Below are 19,338 nucleotides of genomic sequence, written 5' to 3'. Positions count from 1 at the left end.
ACACATTTAGATATGACGATCATTTAATGCCGAAGTACTAATTGTTCGAGGGGGAAAGAACGTTGATTGCGGCATTTACGTCGCAATTTATTTATCCACAGCACGATGATACTCTCCCCAGATCGTATATAGTTGGTAACCGTTTTCGGTTTTGTTTATGGAATTGAAAGGTGTTCCGAACGACAGATTCTCCGCCACCCTTAAAGGAATTCCGTGATGTTTCATCCCTCGATCGTTCGCCGACAGAACATTTATCGATGGTTTCAAACGCCAACCCCCTGAAATATTCCGGTACAGTTTTCGCCACAGAGAAGGAAAATTCCCGTTCTCGCGGAGCATCGCCGGCAATTTCACACTTACAACCCCCTTTCCACCCCTCCAGCGACTCCCCACGGTATTTTCTATCTTTTCGAGCGTATTTCAGCCCGGCGCAGAGACCGCCGCTGTGCAACCATCAAAGAGTTTTTTTTCCCTCCGCCATCGCCACCCCCTCCATCCCTTTCTGCGGAGCTGGCGGTTCTTTGTGAGCGGCCGGCTGATTTCCGTTTAACGTTTTCCTTCGTTGGATTTTTTCTTTCCTTTTCTCTCTCTCACTCTCTTATCGTACTCGTGGAAACCGAGCGACAACGCGACGATCCGCGACGATCTTTTCTTTTTTCCCCCCCCCCGCCCCCCCCCCCCCCCCTTTTTTCTTCCTTTTATAGAAGATGTCGGCGGTTGGATGTTGAACGATCGGTGTTCCTTTACTTCCCATCGGAAATTGCAGGTCCTTTGCTCGCGCGCGTCTCGTTTCCATTCTCGTTTTTCTGACGCGAAATCGTTCAACAGTACCGCAGGGATGGAGGCAGCAGAACATTAACCCCCTCGCCGAGGGTGCTTTGATACTGTGCCCGGCAAACTCGAAATTTCACGTTGATTAATCGACAGACACTTCACCGCTGCGATCCCCGGTTCTCTAACCGCGTGTGTGTGTCGTGAAATTAATACACTAGTTGCCTCGACCAATAAACAAAACGAGCTTACAAGTTCAGCCCGGTGACAGGGGAATTATAGAATCACGACCATCCTCATTATTATTAATATCCGGCGATTTGCTAATTAACTTATTCAGCAATCTTTGCCCCGTCACAATGGGGTATAAATCGAGTTAAGTAAACAACGCTTAACCCCAACTTCCCCCAACCCCTCCTCTTTTTAAACGATTCGTCGTCTGTTGTTCTTATCAAAACCAAAGATCTTGTTTTTTCTTTCTGTAGATCCAACGTGTGTTTTCTTCCAAATATTCCAAGAACAGAAACATTCACAGCCGAAATAAACATCGTCTGAAAGTATCAAAGGCTTAATTAAAAAAAAAAACATTGCACCTTGCACGTGTACCTAATCACTAAACTCATCTAGTTACTAGCTTCTAGTGGTTCAGTCTCGAAAGTACTACCACATACCAGATTTAAATAACCCGCCGATTTTCAGTCGGAGGATAATTAACCGAAGGAGGTGTCGTATTCGTCGACTTGACGGATGGAAGAATTGCGCAGAGAGATTTCCTATTCGTGGCGAAACACCGAGAGTTGAATAGGGTCCACTGTGTGCGCGCAGGCAGATGAGCGTTATCGGTTCAACGCGGTTCTTTGATCATTGAATGAAAAGTAAATAGGTATTATCGTCGACCGTTAACTCGACACCGCCTCGGGTAATTTACGATTAACCGGGGCATCGATATCCTGCCGTTCCGAGGACACTGATCGACCCACCCCCTTCCCTCTCGGGTATTCAGCTTTAAAATATTCCATCTGTGGTGTCCCGAAGCGGTCTGAAGTTGATCGACACAACCTGCGGCTGACCCCTGGTCGCCGCATCCACTTTACCCCCACCCCGTCATCGATAAGTTTTCTTCTCGTCGGACAATTCGATCGCTGTTTCATTTATTTAACGCTAATCAGAGGGGCAAACTCGCCAACTACGAGAATCACATCACGGTATTGCCCAAGACAAAATCCGAGAAGATCGCGTACATTCGAAGTGTAATCGGACAGAATTAAATTACGCACAGCTAAAGAACTATCTGTGACCAGAAGACGCGTCAACTTTTGTCACGATGTTACCAAGACTTCGCTTTGGGGCGACCTGAGAACTTCACTGGTCGACGAGCAGAATATTATGTCCTAGAAAAATTTTCGTAAAATCACCTATTCATGTAGTCGTGTTTCGACGTAAGGGGTACTAACATACCGAGAAACGGCCATAATGTCAGGCTACGAACGTCATTTCGGAATTGTGCGTATCACTGAAATAAATCTAAGAAATGTAGTTTTTAAATTTTCGTTACTATTCAGGACGACCAAAATCCCGGTATCCTATCGATCCGGGAAATTTTGTCGCGTATCATTGAAACCAGCCCCTTGAACCACGAAAGGCGTTCTTTGCGTTGTGGAAAGAGCAGCACCCAAGGCAAGATATCATCGCGATTATTAACGGAGCCGAAATCACGGGACCTCTCCCACGCGAATCTCGGCTCCAATCTCGGGCTGAATGGGCAGAACGGGCCGCGACTACGCGGAAGAGGCCGTTTATCGGCCCGCTAACAAACTTTGACACCGAGCCCGACCAAAGCTGATTCCACGGAATCCAATTAATCCCCCTTCTCCCCCTCACGGATTGGATCTAATGTTCGGGGAAGAGGCGCCCGTGAGAGCGACGGCCGTGTTTCTTCGCGTTTCTTCCCGGAATAAATTAGGCCGTCGATTCGCTCGTTGTTCGATCGGGCCCCTCGTCGGTTTTCCGGCCTGGAGGTTGTTTACGAAGAATTTTCGCGAGTAGGAAGAACGCTTGGAGAGAGGAAGAGAGAGAGAGAGAGAGTGAGAGAGGAGGGTAGAGGAAAAAGAAGGGAAAGAAAATAGATCCTCCAGGGGGTTTCGCTGCCACTTACTCGGCCGGAAGCTAATTGGCCCCGAATCGAGGGTGGCTTTTCCATCATCCGGTTCACGGCATTATGGCCGACTCGCACGTGAGGCCGGGCCCGACCAATGGGAACGCGAGTCGATGCCCGAACCGCGACGGTCGGGAGGAACTGCTTCCCATCGGTGTTCCCTTCAGCCTTCCTTCCTTCAGCCTAATTTCTTGATCGCCATTCCATGGGATGCTTGCCGATAAAACGGTGATTCTATGCTCGATAAAGGTGTTCCGTCTGGGAGGAATAACGCTCGGTCGATGTTTCCTCTTTTTTTTTTTTCTATATTGCTAGGGGATTTCGGGTTTGTCGAGATGTATTAAGTCTAGACCAGCAAGGGAGGATAGGGGACTCCTTTCTAAACCTTCCATTTATGATTAAACGTTATTTAATATTATTTAGAATAAATTTCAATTTTTGAAAATTTATTTTCAACCAAGAGGGCTCTGGAAGGTTTGATAGCCCCGAGTTCCAATAATCTTAATCCAGGTCTGATTTAGACGTAATTGAATCGACTCGATAAGGTTCACCGGACTATTACTTGATGGTTAGATTTCTTTCTCTGGGCATATGGAGCCTAGAAATTCTGACGGATCTTATTGGCTTCTTGGCGTACCAGGTGGTTCGCAACTGGTATCCTTCGAAGGAAGACCAGTTTCGATCAAAGGTTCTTAATGAAGAACAAAGTGGAAGGTTTCATCGTTAGAAGGTTTCGAAACTTGCCATCGTGTCGGTCGGAGAAAGAATAAAACAAATGAAATACCAACTATAACCGCGGTCTCGGGAATAAAAATGAAGAAAGTGAAAGAGCCATCCTTCCACCCCTTCCAAATAATCCCGCGGAATTTCGGTAGAGCGAAAGTTAACCGAGCAGCAGAGGGTCGAGCTTCCTTCGTGGCCGGAGATCAGAGGTGGGCAATAGAGTCCAGAAACACGTCCCCCAACGGCTGGTCCTCCCGCCCAGGGGTAGAAAAATCCACCCCTTTTTCAGCCGGTCGATACCAGGACGACCACCTCCTCCTTTACTTCTCCTCTTCCGCGTTCCATCCCCGTCGCCCGGTGTGCGCGCCTCGCCTTTTCTTTCTCGCACCCCCGGCGACGTACGGAGGACCCTCTGCTTGCTTGCTTACTTACTTTCGCTCCTCTGCCGCTTTCTGCCGAGGTGGCGCCACTGTTCTCTCCTCTCTCTCTCTCTCTCTCTAGCCACCCTTTTTACCCCTTGCCCCGACCATCACGCCTCCAACGCGTACAAAACTCACGTCTCTCCTCCTCTTCCTTCGCGTCAACTTTTTCTTTCTAGCGTTTTCTTAACTTCTTTAGGTTTGTTGCTTTTAGCTCGTCGGGCTAGGTGGAAGTTTGGAATACTGTACAGCAAAGCTCTCTAGCTTGTTAAGCATTTCGGGGTTGTTGCGAAAGTTCTCTCGACTACCGCGAGACTGAAGAAAAAAAAGAGTAGGGTGCAAAATCATCTCCTTGGTTTCCTTGTTCGATAGAATACTTAGCTTCTCAATGGCGGATCAAACGGAGGAATATATCTGGATATAGCATTTCTGAGACTTCGAGAGACCGCAGGTGTGCCTGGTAACGTGACGAAAGTAGGCAACAAGATATTCCACGAGGCTTGTACAGGACGTTCCACGGTGTACGCGCTCGTACGCAAGAAGGACTCGAGGAGAGAGCTAGTTGTTTGGTCAACTGATCGTACACAGAAGGGGCAAACAAGTCTCTCGTCTTACGAAAGGGTTTGCCGCGGCCTCCGCGACGACGACGTCATCGACAGACTCCTTTTCCGCGCGGAAACTCGCGCGGTAGAAAGAACCAAGCCGGCGAACAAACGGGGAGACAAAGAGGAGCCTCCCTAAACCCCCACACCGCCCTTCCCCGCCTGCAGGCGGCCCTTTTCACTTTGAGGGTTAAGAAGTTAGCTGATGGTTCGAGGATTACTTAGACTCCGTACATAAGGCAACTGTGCGCGGTTAGTTTGCGGTGCACACAGGCTCTGAAACGAGCCCAAGAGCTTCCTTCCTTCTCTCCTTTCTCTGCTGTTCTTTTTTTCTTTCGCTTTCTTTCACTTTTTTTTTTTCTTCCCACTCTTGCGAGTTCCGCGCGCGACGCCTGCCTTCTCCTGGCTCCTCTTTTCATAAGGTGCGCAGGGCTTCGCTTATTTTCTCTTCTTCTCGGGCCACCGTAGGTTCTCGGCCGCCACGGTTTCGTTCTCTCGTGGATCTAAATCCCCTAACAGTCTTCGATGAGAAATTCCACCTAGTCCACAGTGCGTTTAACGATAGCCTGACAATCCTCGTTCTCTCTCGTGGATATAAATTTCCTAGACCTCTTCGATCGATGAGAAATTCAAAAGTATGGACCCTCAGGAACACCTGGGTCCACTGTGTGGTTTAATATTAACCTCACGATCCTCATTTCCCTATGCTCGAAGTTTCACCTATGGCCCTGCAATTGCTTGTTACGTTGTCCCTCACTTGGCACGCATTAGCAAATCACCAGACCATCTCCGTACAGTTTCCTCTATAAATTCCTTCAATGGAAAAATTGAAAAAAAAAACAAAAAGAAAAGAAAAGAAACGAACCCCCGTCTAAGAAACTTAAAATCCCATCTGATTTCAATATCACCGGATGAAGCCTCGTCTTCTCCTCCAACGGTTACCTTCTATCAGGCGACTTCGCCGAAGAGGCGAACGGCGGGCGCGTCGGAACGTCGGGGACTGATCGAGGCCTCGGGAAACGAGAGGTAGAAGCGTGTGCAGCTTCGTGATTCGAAGTAGGTGGGCCCCAGGTAGCCAGGACAGATAACACCCGGAGATTACCGCGGACAGAGTCATTAGCAGCGTCGGCTTCTGTGTCGGCCAGGATATTCTCTCACTTTCCTCGACCTCCCTCCTCCTTTCCCTTAGCTCCCCCTTTACTCCCCCGTTCCCCTTATCTGGGCCCGGTCAATTCACGCGGCACGATATGTGTACCTTGCTGAAGTCGTTTCGGTGCCCCTTGGCTTCTCTCGATTTCCTCGCCGACTGTGTTTCGAGTCTGTTCGGTCCCTCCTAACTCCACGACGACTTGGCTCGGCCTCGCCGTTTATTTTCTTCATTTTTTTCGGCTGATTAAAGAACGACGTGCTCTGTCCCAACCCGGTTTCTCGCGACAGTCTCGTCCCACACACGCGCCAATCCATAAAATAAACCACTTCAATAGTTCATCTTTCAATCTCACGGTTCATACCTTCACCGAAACTATGGTTATTAGTAACTGAAACGTTCTTTGATTTTTATCGATCATTCTGTGAAGTTCATATTTCCGAACAGTGCCGATAGTTTCAAAGTCTCTAGAGCAGGTAGGAAAGAAATTGTTCCGGTGTGTCTGTCCATTAAAAATATCCAAGGCGTCGGTGAATGAAGTCAAGTCCCCTCGAAAAACACGTTCGACCGCGGTGATCGTGGACAGAAAAGAGGGGAGGCAAGTAAGAGGAGGGCAAAGGTCCGAAGCCGCAAGAACCAACGCGATAAGGATGAGCAAAGAGAGAAACGGTGTCCAATCCGCGCGTTCGCCCCCGGTGGATCCCTCTCGATCTGGCAATAAATAAAACGCAGACCAACGCAGGCGGTGGGGCCGTACGTGGAAATCGCGATCATACGGGAGAAGCTGTTGGCCCGCGGCGGTCGCCATTATGCGCGGCTCGGTACAAAGGGGAAATAATTAGCGCTGCTCGGCTGATAAGCCGGCCAATCTAGGCGTTTGTCATTAACCTATCAAAGCCGAATGCCTCTTCCCCGCCTCCCTCTCTCTCACTTTCTGTCTCTCTTTCTATCATCCCGCGAATGCTATCTCCTTTCTCCTGGACCTTCGGCCTCGACACGCCTCCGGCGCCGTGGAAAATATGTGCGAACGCCGATCGGAGCAATTAGTATTTCTCCGGAGCCTAATCGGAGGCTGCTCGACCGCGACAAATGTGCGCGTCTTTCCAACATGGACGAACGGTTTATGGGCCGAGTAGAGTGGGGGGCAATCGGAATATGTATTTCGTCATCCAGTACAGCTTTCCTTGACATGATCGTTTTTTTATTTTTTTTTTTTTTTTTTTTTTTTTTTTTTTTTTTTTTTTTTTGGTAAGGGACTTTCGTTAGGATTAGATCGGCGACCACGTTTGAAATATCGAATAGAATATTGCAATTTTATGCTTTATTCAAAATTTCGATTTGTACGATTTGTGGCAATGTTTCTGACAGCTTCTAGTGGTGCAGGTTGGGATACTTTGGTTTCCAGTCGAGTGTATATGTCTATAGAAGAGTTGCGGTCAAACCTTGTCAGGGTAGGAACTATAGTGGTCCATCAGAAGTCGAACGCCTAAATATCTACTTGGATATAAAGTTATAGAAGTATGTTTCGGTACCGAATTGCATTGTTTGATTGCATTCTTGATTTGCATTATTGTATTGCATTTCTTTTAGAGATATCAAGGTAATCGATATTCTTTTTTAATTGGTTCACATATCTCTATTGCCATAGCGTTATAGCCAATGAAAGAACAAACTGAACGATGTAGGAACATTAACCTTCAACTGATCTTTTCTGAAGAAAAATCGTCTTCTCGGGTGAAGGTCAATTGAAGGTCAAATTGCGTAAACGGTTAAGAAACGACTGCTTAGTTCTATTTACGTCTGCACTGATGGTTAAGAATCCGTCTACTATTTTTGACAGGGAGGAAAACGTTCACTACAATTTATGAATCGAGAAATTTTGTGAATGGACTCTAAGGTCGTCATCGTCGCGTCCCTGCTGCATTGCTTCTATTTCGTGGTCTTTTCTCACTTCAGCATCGGCTTTTACATCGACTGCCCACAATGAATAACACATTATCGAATGTTAACCGCAGTGTACTGAATCATTTAGACTCTTGAAAATCGACGAACGATATTCGAATGTATCACGAGCATGTATGTGTATTCTACATCTCGTAGTCATTGTGGGCCGATGTGAAAGCGATTTCGAAGCATGATCGATCGAACCTGGTAACGAAACTGGTCTAAATAATTCCCCTATACTCTACATAGGTACAATAGTTAGATGTCGAAAATTGCAATACCAAATAGTCACAGAAACTCCTGTAGAAACCCAGACCAAGTCGATCTGTACACCTAGAAAAGACCCACTCGAGATAAGAGGAAAGATTGCGAGCACGAGCTCCTGCCCCGGAACAATCTGTCCCAATGTATGCTCGACTGGTTGTTTCAGACGATATTGAACTCGATGCACAAGTACCAGCCGAGGTTTCACCTGGCGAGGGCCAACCATATCTCGCAGCTCGCCTACTCGACGTTCAGGAGTTACGTGTTCAAGGAAACGGAGTTCATCGCGGTTACGGCCTACCAGAACGAGAAGGTGAGTGACAATCCCTCTACATCCGTTTCTTTTCTTCTCTACTAAGTATACACTCGAAACATCGGGGAACACCGGAGAAATTAATCATATCGCCCTGATGAAAAGACGAAGCGCACCTGTTCGCTGGTAATCGCCGCGAACCTCATAAGCGATCTGATTTCTCTTCTGATGGACTCAGGTTTTTGTTTTCGTCCGGCCTAATGGGTTTCTCGGACGGCATTGTAATGTCATCGTATTTTTTTCGCACGCATTATCCCAGAAATGAAACCGAGAACAACCACATGTGGGAGTTATTGTCTGGGGCTATTTTTATCGATAAGTATACTCGTTTCTTTGTTTTTTCTGTCTTGCATTCGAGCGTTCTTACACGGGAGACAGAGCTTTGTGCTCATAAGTACCCCACGGACCCACAGTGTCTAGGTATCGAAAGGTTACGGATCTAGGAATAGTGTGCGTTGGCTGATCACCGAGTCGTTAATTAAGAAGCAGCCCTATTATTCGCGTGGATAGGTGTGCCGAGAGTGCAACAACGTTGTCTGTACCTCCGTTGGAAAATTTATTATCAAGCCATTACGGTAATTTAATAAAGTTCAGTCGATCCGTGGCACCGTGTCGGATTAACTTAATTAATTGATTGAGAAAAGACCATAAGGGGGAAACTACGAAAACTTGTTAACCCTCGGAAGGCGAACATTTTTGATAATCGTATAAAAGACAGTATTTGATGACAGTACTTTAGATGTGTTTCAGAACGAATTTCTCGAAAATATATCTATAAAATACTAATATAAGCAACTATATGCTTCAACTAGTCTTTGTAGACTGGAATAGTGTTTGAAGTTTCTGAAGTTCTGGGTCCATAATGAACCCAGACACCGTCGTCTGAGGGTTAAACTGTTCGACAGCCACGATTCACGAACAAACGAGTAGAAATTCAGGTTTCCCTTTCTTTTCCTCTGTGGACTGTGTCAATGAGATGTAATAATATTTATTTATAAACGGTATATGAGCCCTTTGGTACAATATACAAGTACATTGAACTCTAGATAACAAACATAAAGTTTAGGTGTCCAATAATACATAAGCATAGTGTTAATTAAAATCTCCCCTTTCTCGTCGATGCAACCGAAACGGTTCGAGGAACCATCGGTGGTTCCCGGTACGTATTATTTTCGATGTGTACGCAAAAGGAGCCCCTTGTCCAGATTTTTCATGGTGCCTCCACGTTATCTTCATTTCCCGGTACAGCCGGAAGTAAGATGTCGTTTCTGTGAATCTTTTTGACCGGTCAACACCATTCAGCATTTCCTAAAATCCAACAGAGTCGAACACTGATCCATGGGTGTATCCTTAACTTCGATTGATCGACCGTGAAATTATAAACGAAGGGGGGAATGCTGACAATACATACGCGGTGTTTCCTCTGAATTCATTTGATTTCGTTTGTTGCAGATCACCCAGCTGAAAATCGACAACAACCCGTTCGCGAAAGGGTTCCGAGACACGGGGGCGGGGAAGCGCGAGAAAAAGTGAGTATCGCTTTCAAAATTCTGCCCGTACAGGGAGAAACATATTTTATAAATAATTGAGCGGCTCAGTGGAAAAGAAGCACTCCATTTTTAGTTCTTTATACCACCAACAAGTTCTAACTTTATTTTCCCTAAAAGTACTTGTGTAAATTCATATTATCGTAGCATGTGCCACTCTTCCACTAAGCCCCTCAATTATCGAAACATAAGTTCGACCATACATTATGGAAAATTTTCAATTTCTTTGGAAACAATACTCTTGCCAGAAGAATAATCGGAAAATCAAAAACGTCTTCGATTTAGGGAGAGATTCACAATGAAAATACTTGTTAGAACCACAACAACACGATAGATTCGAAGAACCATAAGACCCAAAGGAAACCCTTTTTTTTTTAAAGCTACCCCTATCTGTGAAGCACAAAACCAATTCACGCTGCCGTGTCTTCTAGGTACCGATCTAATTGATCGAAGAGTATTTTTAGGGGGCCTCTCCCCTCGGTGCCCGCGCTATTAAGGTCGTTTTATCGACCTCAGGGTCAGCCCCCGAGGTCTAGGGTGGTTGGTTTCACAGAGCTCATTTGCACCCCGAAACGCCGCCGGGGTATCGTCCATTTGTATTCAATATCGCTGGGTTTATGAGCTTATGTCAGGCGGAGGGTTCGCCGGCGGATCAACCGAGACCCATTTCAATTTCATTGGTTGCGTCGGGATTGGGAGGGCGGGGAGGGGAGGCCCTGTGGCTCGAGTGGATTCTGACGAGGTTAAGTTGCTATGCATAGGTCTCGTGCCGCCCTCGTTAACGTCGCTAATCCTCGTTACACGCACTTACAGCCGACCGAAAGCTCGCGTAAGCTCCGCCAATTTGTCTACTACATACGCGAGAGCAACGAGCATTAGAGGACCATTCAGGTGCGGTGACCGGGCTGGTTGGGACAACCGTAGAGGCGAAAGGGTTGAAAAGAGGGATAAAATGGGCTTATTGATGTGCCATCTACATAATAAAAATACTGAGCCACAGCCTGTCAGCTAATCGAAAGTAGAGAAAGGTTGCCGAATTTGGACTATCATCTAGGTTAGACGAGTACTGTAACTTGTCATATGAAAGCATCTTGTACCGTATAATAGTGGCGATTTCATGTGACAAATTACAGCAGTTGCCCAACATAGGTAATGGTCCAAATTGGGCAACCTTCCCCTACGTTATGTATCTTCCTCCGTTTAAAAACAGGAGGCTTTCTATATTTCCGGAAGGGCAGAGTACAAATCAGCCCTAAGGGTTAAAAAAAATCATTTGACTTCTCGACTGTTTCAGTATGGTTAATTGTCTAGCTATTCAGTTCAGCATCAGAATTTACTGTCATCGAGAGGGGGGTGGGGGCTATTTGTTCCTCGAATAAATGGCCCAGGAAAACGGTCGGCTCCGTGAAAATTCCACGGAAATTGAAGCAACGCCCGTCGACCAGCGCCCGGATAAAGAAAGGGCGAGGTTAATCGAGAAAATATGCAAAGCAGGTGGGCGGGGGGAGGGGAGGCAGTGCGTCGTGGCGCCGCCTAATTAGAATAAGGGTTAGTTTTGGCTTATGGTTTCGGTTAAGGGTGGCCGGATCCCATCAGGAAGCCGCAGAGAAATGGGAGATGGAGCCGCGAGTGAGTGAGGAAGAGGGGTTACTGAAAGAGCGGGGGTTGGAACATAGCCAATCATCGGATTAGCATACTGATGCTCAGGGGCGGCGCTGTCGTTAACGTTAGAGGGTGCCACTTGGTGGCTTTGAATTTTATATCGCCGCTACAGGCCCGTAACCGTCGTATAAAGGGTGCTTTCGCAGCGATGGTGGGGGTTGACTTCCGGCGTCCGTGGCCTCGTATCTCTTCTTTTTTTCTTTCTTTTATTAACCCCTCCTTCTTCGGTATCTTTTTGGCTTTTTATTTCATCCAGAAAATTTCAGATTTTATTTTTCTTTCCGCCTTTCCAATCCTCCGAGTGTTTGCATCGAGTCTGCCGATTTCTCGGAAATGATCCAAGGTAACCGTTACTGACTCTGTAAGAAACGAAGCAGATCGAAAGAACGTAGAAGAATTTCGATCGTTTCGGGGAAACTCGTTTCGAGAGGCGATATCGCGTGTTCCCGTTTTGTCGGTCGAGCTGTGCATTATTTCGTTACGTTTTTAACAAACCGAGGCCCGATCATGAAACGCCGCTCGAGTGTGGCGAGTCGATTCGTTATGCCGGTTAAAGAGAAATATTCTTCAGGGGGGTAAAAAAGAACACAAAAAGTGGGAAGAAAGGGGGCACGGTTCGTTGTCACGTCATTTATCACCGTGCCAACACGCCCGGAACTGATCACATCGTGGCGGTAACTGGAAGAATCAATCTGTCCGCGAAAAGATTTTCCACCGGCCGTTATTAATTGTCACGCCTTGCGTTTTGTTAATATTTATACATTAATATGTATCTATAAACCAATTCGGATCCACGCCGAGTAAATGAAACCCCCTGGTGCAGCCAAATATGCGGAAAACTTGCGGTGAAACGCATCAAACATTAATAATTTTGTTGGTACACGACCATGTTATGATTTTTCCGCGATAATAGATATACGATAACAATATTAAAAGGATTTTCAGTTTTGTTTCATTATCGGTAATTAACGGCCTGATTGTAACGAAACGTTTCAAAACAGTACGTTATCGTATAATTTCTTCCATATAACGTTCGTAATATCATTAATTCATCGATGTCCCCACCATTTTTCAGTTTAACGCGAAAAACAATCTCCACTTGTGAAGGCTGACCGAGTATAAAAAAGATTAAACTATAATTGAATTCGTAACACTCTCGTCCATAAGTCCCGATGACACTTATGCTACTAAACGTGGACTACAAAAGAGTTAGGACGACTTTAACAGGTCCTTCGTTAATTTTTGCAGCATGTTCTTAGTTTCTTTGGAAATCAGCGCCCATATTATTTGACTGTATTGAACAGCGTATCCTATAGTGTTACAAAATTGACAGCTGATTATTAGGTATTCTGTAATTTTTTATAAGTAATTCCGAGAAACGTTTGAGGTATCTTCGAGATCACTATCTCGCCTAAAAATAGAAGAAATCAATGAAATTGCTTCAAGAAATTGCATTTTTGTTTCGATCTCCATTTTTCTCAATACAATCAAGTGACTTATGAACGGAATTGTATATCTACAGCTAACTCCAATCACTCCCCCCCTCTTTAGACATTATCAGGAAGAATCTTAGTGATTTCGCTGACCCCTCCAACCCCCAAAGGAACCCCTTCAAATGTACTCCTCGAATCGAAGTGTACTCGCGCGGGTTACAAAAGGAAAAAAAGGAATTGACGTTCGACTATCGGTGTCAGCCCACCCTTGCGTCATCCTCGAGGATTTATAATCACCCTTGAACCCAGGTTCCCGGGGTCCTTCCGTAGGCCGCACGACGCAACGAACCCCGATCGCGTTTTTTTGTTTCCACCCCCCCACTACCCTACCCCCTCCCAACCCCCTCTGATCAACCCCTGAATGCGCAGCATCGAGTGTTCGCGGGCAGAGAGTGATTCCCTATGAAATCTTCTCCGGGGGCGCTGTGATGACTCGCGAGTGAACTGTCTTAATGGATCGTTGACGGTGAAATGTCTTCCCGATGATGGTGTGTGCCCAGTGATATCGTTAATTGTAAGGGGCGCGAGAAGGGCTGACGAGAGAACCGCCACGGGCTTCGATGAAGGGTGGTTCACTTCGCGTTTCTTTTTTTTTTTTCGCCCGGGAGATGATCATTTTTCATTTATGGATTTTCCGACCAGCCACGGAGACAACTGTCTGTCTGTCCTCGTGTTCAGCACACGGTTAGAGTTATTATTGAAATCTCCTCTCGTACATTTGTGGATTTTTCGTACTCAAGGTTAATCAAGGTCATGTGAAGATTATACTGTTATAAATCATTGGATTGGGCTTGACCTGAATTATTACGCAATGATCATAGAAACGCGTAGTCCCGTTCAATAAACATCGATGACCTTGGAATTTCGAGATTTAAGACCTTCAGAAAATTGTTTATTTATCACAATATTTATTCCTTCCACCGAAATGTCACCCCACATTTTTGTATCTTCAACACTTAACATTTACAGCAATTGGAGAGATCTTGAAATTTCGAGAAATAAGAACTTCAGAAAAATTCGTACCATGTCACAATCTCTTTCCAACCGAATAATATTTTTCGCTCACATTTTTGTCTACGATCAAAAACAAGTGAAACATTCAGGGTGCTCGCGTTATATGGGATACCCTGTATATATTCCTCTATTCGAATTCAATCAATTTCCGACACTTTTGTGATAAAGGGGCGATTAAAACGCAAAAAAAAAAGAAGAAATTCATCGAGAAATGAGTCTCGCCAGTGATCCGGCGGGGACTGGCAAAGTTGACCGGGTGAAAGCCGCGGACGGGAAAATGAAACGGGAGAGCCGGTCGCATTCCTGGGAAACAGAACGAAAAAACAAGCGGTAGAAACACGACGAGCGCGAGCTACAGGAAACAAAGGGGGTGGTATACACGTGGGCCGATCAAAGGGATTCCGCTGACGGCGCGAACCGATCGATCGTCTGGTCGATAATTCAGCGGCGAACTTTTTGAAATAGCTCAATTACGGGCCGGAGGGCACACACACGATCGATCGATTTCCGCGGGATGCATAATTCATCGTGGAAAGTCGCGCGGGTCCACCGTTTGCCGAAACGGGGCAGAGAGTGAAATATACTCTGAATTGAGATCGATACGCCAGGTCGTGGTCGCCGCCGTCGCGTCGCGATTATCGAGAGAAATTGCGACAAGAAGGCGGAGGTTTAATGCGTTAGGTGCAAGAATGGGCATTCGTGGATATCGTCCAAGTAATTGGTGGCCAGTTTCACGGGACGACTACTATCGGCGACCGAGACTAATCGAACGTCTGAAATTGGAAAGACAACGTGAGGGACGAGTGTCGGTTGATTGTAACGATACCGGACCGCGGATGTTTATGGAAATGCCGATTTTATAGTCTGGTTTTAGAAGAAACTTGTCTTAAACGCGCGTGTGTCGGTTCGCTGAGAACTTTATTCGATTGGAACTAGAATGCTTTTATTAATGAAAAATAAAAAATGTAAATGAAATTATTTTTAATGCATAGAACAAAGTTAAATAATAAATAACATTTCTTGGAATAGAAGTAGAGTGTACAACATATATATGAGGTTAGCTTCCTAAAATTTTGGAGAGCAGAAATTGTGACATTTACTTTATACATATAGTGTTTGCAGTAATTTCGTAATCGATGGAACCGTCAGCTTTCGATCGACTTGTACATAGGTACAATTGTGTCGACGGAAGATTGATAAGAAGGTATTGGATACATTTTTTTCTTCTTTTTCTTTGGATTTAACAATCTTCAAATCCTGGTTGCTTGTAAGCGATTCCGTGGGGCTCGAAAGTGGAACAGATACGCACGCGTACACGACAGAAGCAGACCTCGGCAATCCAATTACTTCATCCGACCTGTAAATACAAATAGTGGAATCGATTAGGGAAGCGCGCTTCCCACGGATTACAATAAGATCTGGCATCGTCGTGTCTGTTTAATGACACAAGAATCCGGAATAGAGCTTATTGCCGTCGAGAAAGTATATCATATGTCTCGGAAAGTATCTTGAATCCTACGATACACTGTCGAAACATTTCAACCGTGTGGAACTAAATGTCCTCCGACACTTCTCCATTGTGGAATCCTTATCTAAAATATCAGTAAACTAAATTGTCATTCTACCAACAGAAGCATTAAAGAACGGTATTGTCAAAAGTGAAACAATTCCATTTCTGTTCTGGACGTTTACCACCAACCCTCTCAAACACCGATAAACCAATCGTTTCACAGCAGTGCACGTACCTCAAACACTTCACAAGAATTCCATCACAGTGTCACCCTCAAAAACAAAATACGAAGATACTTCCAGTGTCTTGCACAAGCAAACATCACCCACAAACTCCTTCCAACGTTCATCGAACAATTCCACACGCGCAATCATAGGGACCAGACGACACGCAAGATAATCGACCTGACAGATCGTTAACACTTCCACAGTTAACTACCGTCCGCTAACGTATACAAACATTGATCATTGAAAACCAGCTCGAATACGTTCAAACCACCCCGAAAGTGACCATTCACCAGCGGGGTGCTCCGATAGCAACTTCAGTCGTCGTCCAGGAAAATTCGCCATGTACAAAGCGAACGGGTAGGTGGCTCACTTGCCAAATCCCGGTCGTCCACACGCAAACTATTGATTTTAACGTGCTCTCGCACTTAAGCGCGTCGGAAACCGGAGAACCGTACCGTAACACCCTTTCGAGCCTCACGGATTCATCCGTACGCGCGACGTCGGCGATGTACGTGCTTTGGTGTCCCCCGTCTCGCTCGCGCCTCGCTCGCCCTCGCCTCTTCTTGCCCGTGTACCCCTGTCTCGCTTTTCTCGTCATTTTGCCGTTCCCTGTGTATGTGTGCGTCTATGTGTAGATATGTGTGTCGGTGCATTGATCGCATTACACGGCATTAAGGTATCGGTAAGCCTCTCGTTACGTCCGGCTCTCGAACGGCTCTAGCCGAGTCTTACACGATACTCAGGTTTGTTCGCGGCGCTGTGGACGTTCCCCCCCCCCCCCCCCAGTCGATTCCCACTGGGAATAGAACGAAACGACGCGTTCTACCCGTATCCCGACGGATAATGAGTTTTCGTTTCGTTCGGATTTGCCGATGACGCGACGCGGAAACGGTGGTTCGGTACGGCGTATGTACGTATATGCACGTGTGCGTGGATGAAATTGACTTCGTAGGTGGGACTGCGAACGACTTTCAGGGATGAATCGATGCGTGAATCTTTGGGCGTTTGGAAATTGAAATAAATACTAGGTGGAGAGTTGATTTTGAGATTGGATTAAAAGAAGAATTTCATTCTTCCTGTGGTAGCGTTTCGATACTGGGGTTCCGTTGTGTCTGAATGTTATTGTACAGTTGTTCATCGATTATTGTCCGGAGGCTCCTTAGACACTGAACATTAGATACTTCATAAACTAATGGCCATATTTGGTTGGAATGAATATCGTAGCCTTTGGAATTCCTTGCTTTGTCACTGTGGTAATCCTCATAAAAAATCTCCTTGCGAGGAGTCTTGGAATGCACCTTGATACCTACTGCACTGTGATGGCGTATCGAGAAACGCAATAGATGTTCGAATAAAATTGCGTACACACTCGTCACCCGCGATACAATCGATCCTAATGACACGTCCGCGCAGACTAGCCAACCAACGAAACGGTGACACGAATCTCGTGGCGAGGCGATCGAACGTGATATACCCGGAACGCCTGTAATTTGCCTGAGGTGTGCAAATTGGCTCGATTATAGGGTAGATTTCGCAGTGGTCTCCCCTATCTCGCTCTTTCTCTCCCTCAACTATTACCTAGATTCGAATGAACATCACGAGAGTTCTGCTGGTTTCTTTCGAACATTTTTCATTTTTGGAAATTCTTCATCGTTAAAGGGAACAGATAATTCTAAACGGAAAGTTCCGCGTGGCTCGAGAAACCGATGGAAACGAGTACCGCGGCGAACGTTTCAAAGAGGAGACGAAGCGTAAACGATAACGAACCGTCTCGCGCTGAAAATACTTAACTGTTACCGAAGCGTCGTAAACTTTTATTGCGACCGTGAGCTTCGTCCGACATTAAAGCGGAGGAAATTTTCAAGCGTTTAACGGGCTCCGTTCCCGCGCGAACGAGTTCTCGCCGCCATTTTTCTACCCCCTTTTATCTCTGTTCCCCGTTTAGTAAACCGTGAAATATAATTCGGGGAACATGTTGAACGTAAACGAAAGAGAATCGAAACCGTGCGTAAAGGAATCTCCGTGTGTTCGTGTCGATGGAAGATACTGAACTGGAAGTACAGAGTAGAAGCAGACAAAAAATGATCGCACGCTGATTTACATCGCGTAGCTGGAAGATCGTGAAATGGACACTTAAACACATATATATTATAATCGTTGGATTTCTATTACTCTTCTGGCAATGTGTACCAAAATTACTCTTAAGTGTAGACCAATCCTCCAGCATCATCTCCAAATGATAATCCCAAGTACTCCAAGGAACGAACCTCAACTCCTTCATCAGAAATCCCTAGCTGCCTCTGGAAGACCACTCCGACCTGTGAAAAATTGTGAACCTCTTTCAATCGCCACGAATCCCAAGGAAAACCGCTCCGACGTGTGAACCTCTCCCATTTTGCCACAAGTCCTAATGAAGACCGCTCCAACCTGTGGATCTCTTCCATTCACCACGATTCCCAATGAAGACTGCTCCGACGTGTGAACCTTTCCCATTCGCCAAGAATCCTCAAGCCGTCCTAGAAGATTGCTAACTCAGCGTCGTTGTTGCAGAAGGCAGGCGGTATTGACTGTATCGGGAGGCGGTTCCAGATTGACAGCGGGTGGGCCAGCGTCACCGGAGAAACGGCGTTCCTCTAACTCCGTCAACGATCTCCTCGACGACGAGGACAAGCTTCTGGACGTGGTTGGGCCGGACACGCCGCATCCAGGTCATCATCGGGACAGGGAGCATTCACGAGACAGGGACGACAGGACCAGCGATCGGGGCGAGGGTAGCGAGTCCTCGGGTTCTGAGAGCGGAGGCGGAGGACCTGGCCCGACGGGTTCGGATGGGCCTAGACCTGAGGTGTCGGTCGGTCTACCTCTTCATCCGCCACTGTTGCCGTACCTCTATCCCCCGGTGCATGGACTATATCCTGGTCCAGGTCCACTCATACCCCCTAGTCACCTGGGTATCCACGGCGGTGTCTCGCCAGGCATGTTGTTCAACGCGCAACTAGCCTTGGCAGCGTCTCAGCATCCAGCCCTGTTCGCGCACTACCATCATCCGTTGGCCAGTCCGTTGCATCAGCTGAAGGGACATCGATACGCGCCCTACACCCTACCAGCCCCGTCCCACGGTTCGGCTTTCGAGACCGTCACCCCAGGCAGCAGAACGTTAAGTCCGAGATCACCACCACCCAGGCCACCGACTGGTTCACCAACACCGGTTGCTGGTCTAACGTCAAGCAGCAGCTCCGCGGGCGAGCTGAAGTCGATCGAGAACATGGTGAACGGTCTACAGGAGAAGAAAAGACGGAGTCCAAGCTTGACGCCCGGGCACAGGGGCGACGCGGACGCCGGAGGAGGGAGTCCGTGACAGGAGAACGAGCCCGTGACCAGCACGAATCCAGACGATCCGGACGAGAAACGACGAATGACCGAGCACCACGACCCCGAGGAGATCTACGGCGACGAGAGGGAGCCGGACTCGACCTCCGAGCTGTCGTAGCGGGGCCGTGGATCGTCGATTCGACCTGGGACACATCGCTCAGCTACATTCTGGGCG

The 19,338-nt window shown here is 46.7% G+C and overlaps 1 protein-coding gene across 1 annotated transcript in view; it reads left to right on the top strand.

Moving 5' to 3' along the window:
- LOC107186272 (optomotor-blind protein) overlaps positions 1-19,154 on the top strand; it is a 101,282-nt gene extending 82,128 nt beyond the window's left edge. The window contains exons 5-7 of the mRNA XM_015574103.1: positions 8,192-8,338; positions 9,791-9,867; positions 18,342-19,154. Of these exons, the coding sequence (XP_015429589.1) occupies positions 8,192-8,338; positions 9,791-9,867; positions 18,342-19,149 (1,032 nt within the window). The 3' untranslated portion in view covers positions 19,150-19,154. The remainder of the gene's footprint in view (positions 1-8,191; positions 8,339-9,790; positions 9,868-18,341) is intronic.
- Positions 19,155-19,338: the final 184 nt, after the last annotated feature.

Source organism: Dufourea novaeangliae, unplaced genomic scaffold (assembly GCF_001272555.1).
Source record: "Dufourea novaeangliae isolate 0120121106 unplaced genomic scaffold, ASM127255v1 scaffold64, whole genome shotgun sequence".
In the NCBI taxonomy this organism is placed as follows: Eukaryota; Metazoa; Arthropoda; class Insecta; order Hymenoptera; family Halictidae; genus Dufourea; species Dufourea novaeangliae.
The sequence above is the reverse complement of the archived record's forward strand: the minus strand, read 5'-3'. Positions and strand labels throughout refer to the sequence as shown.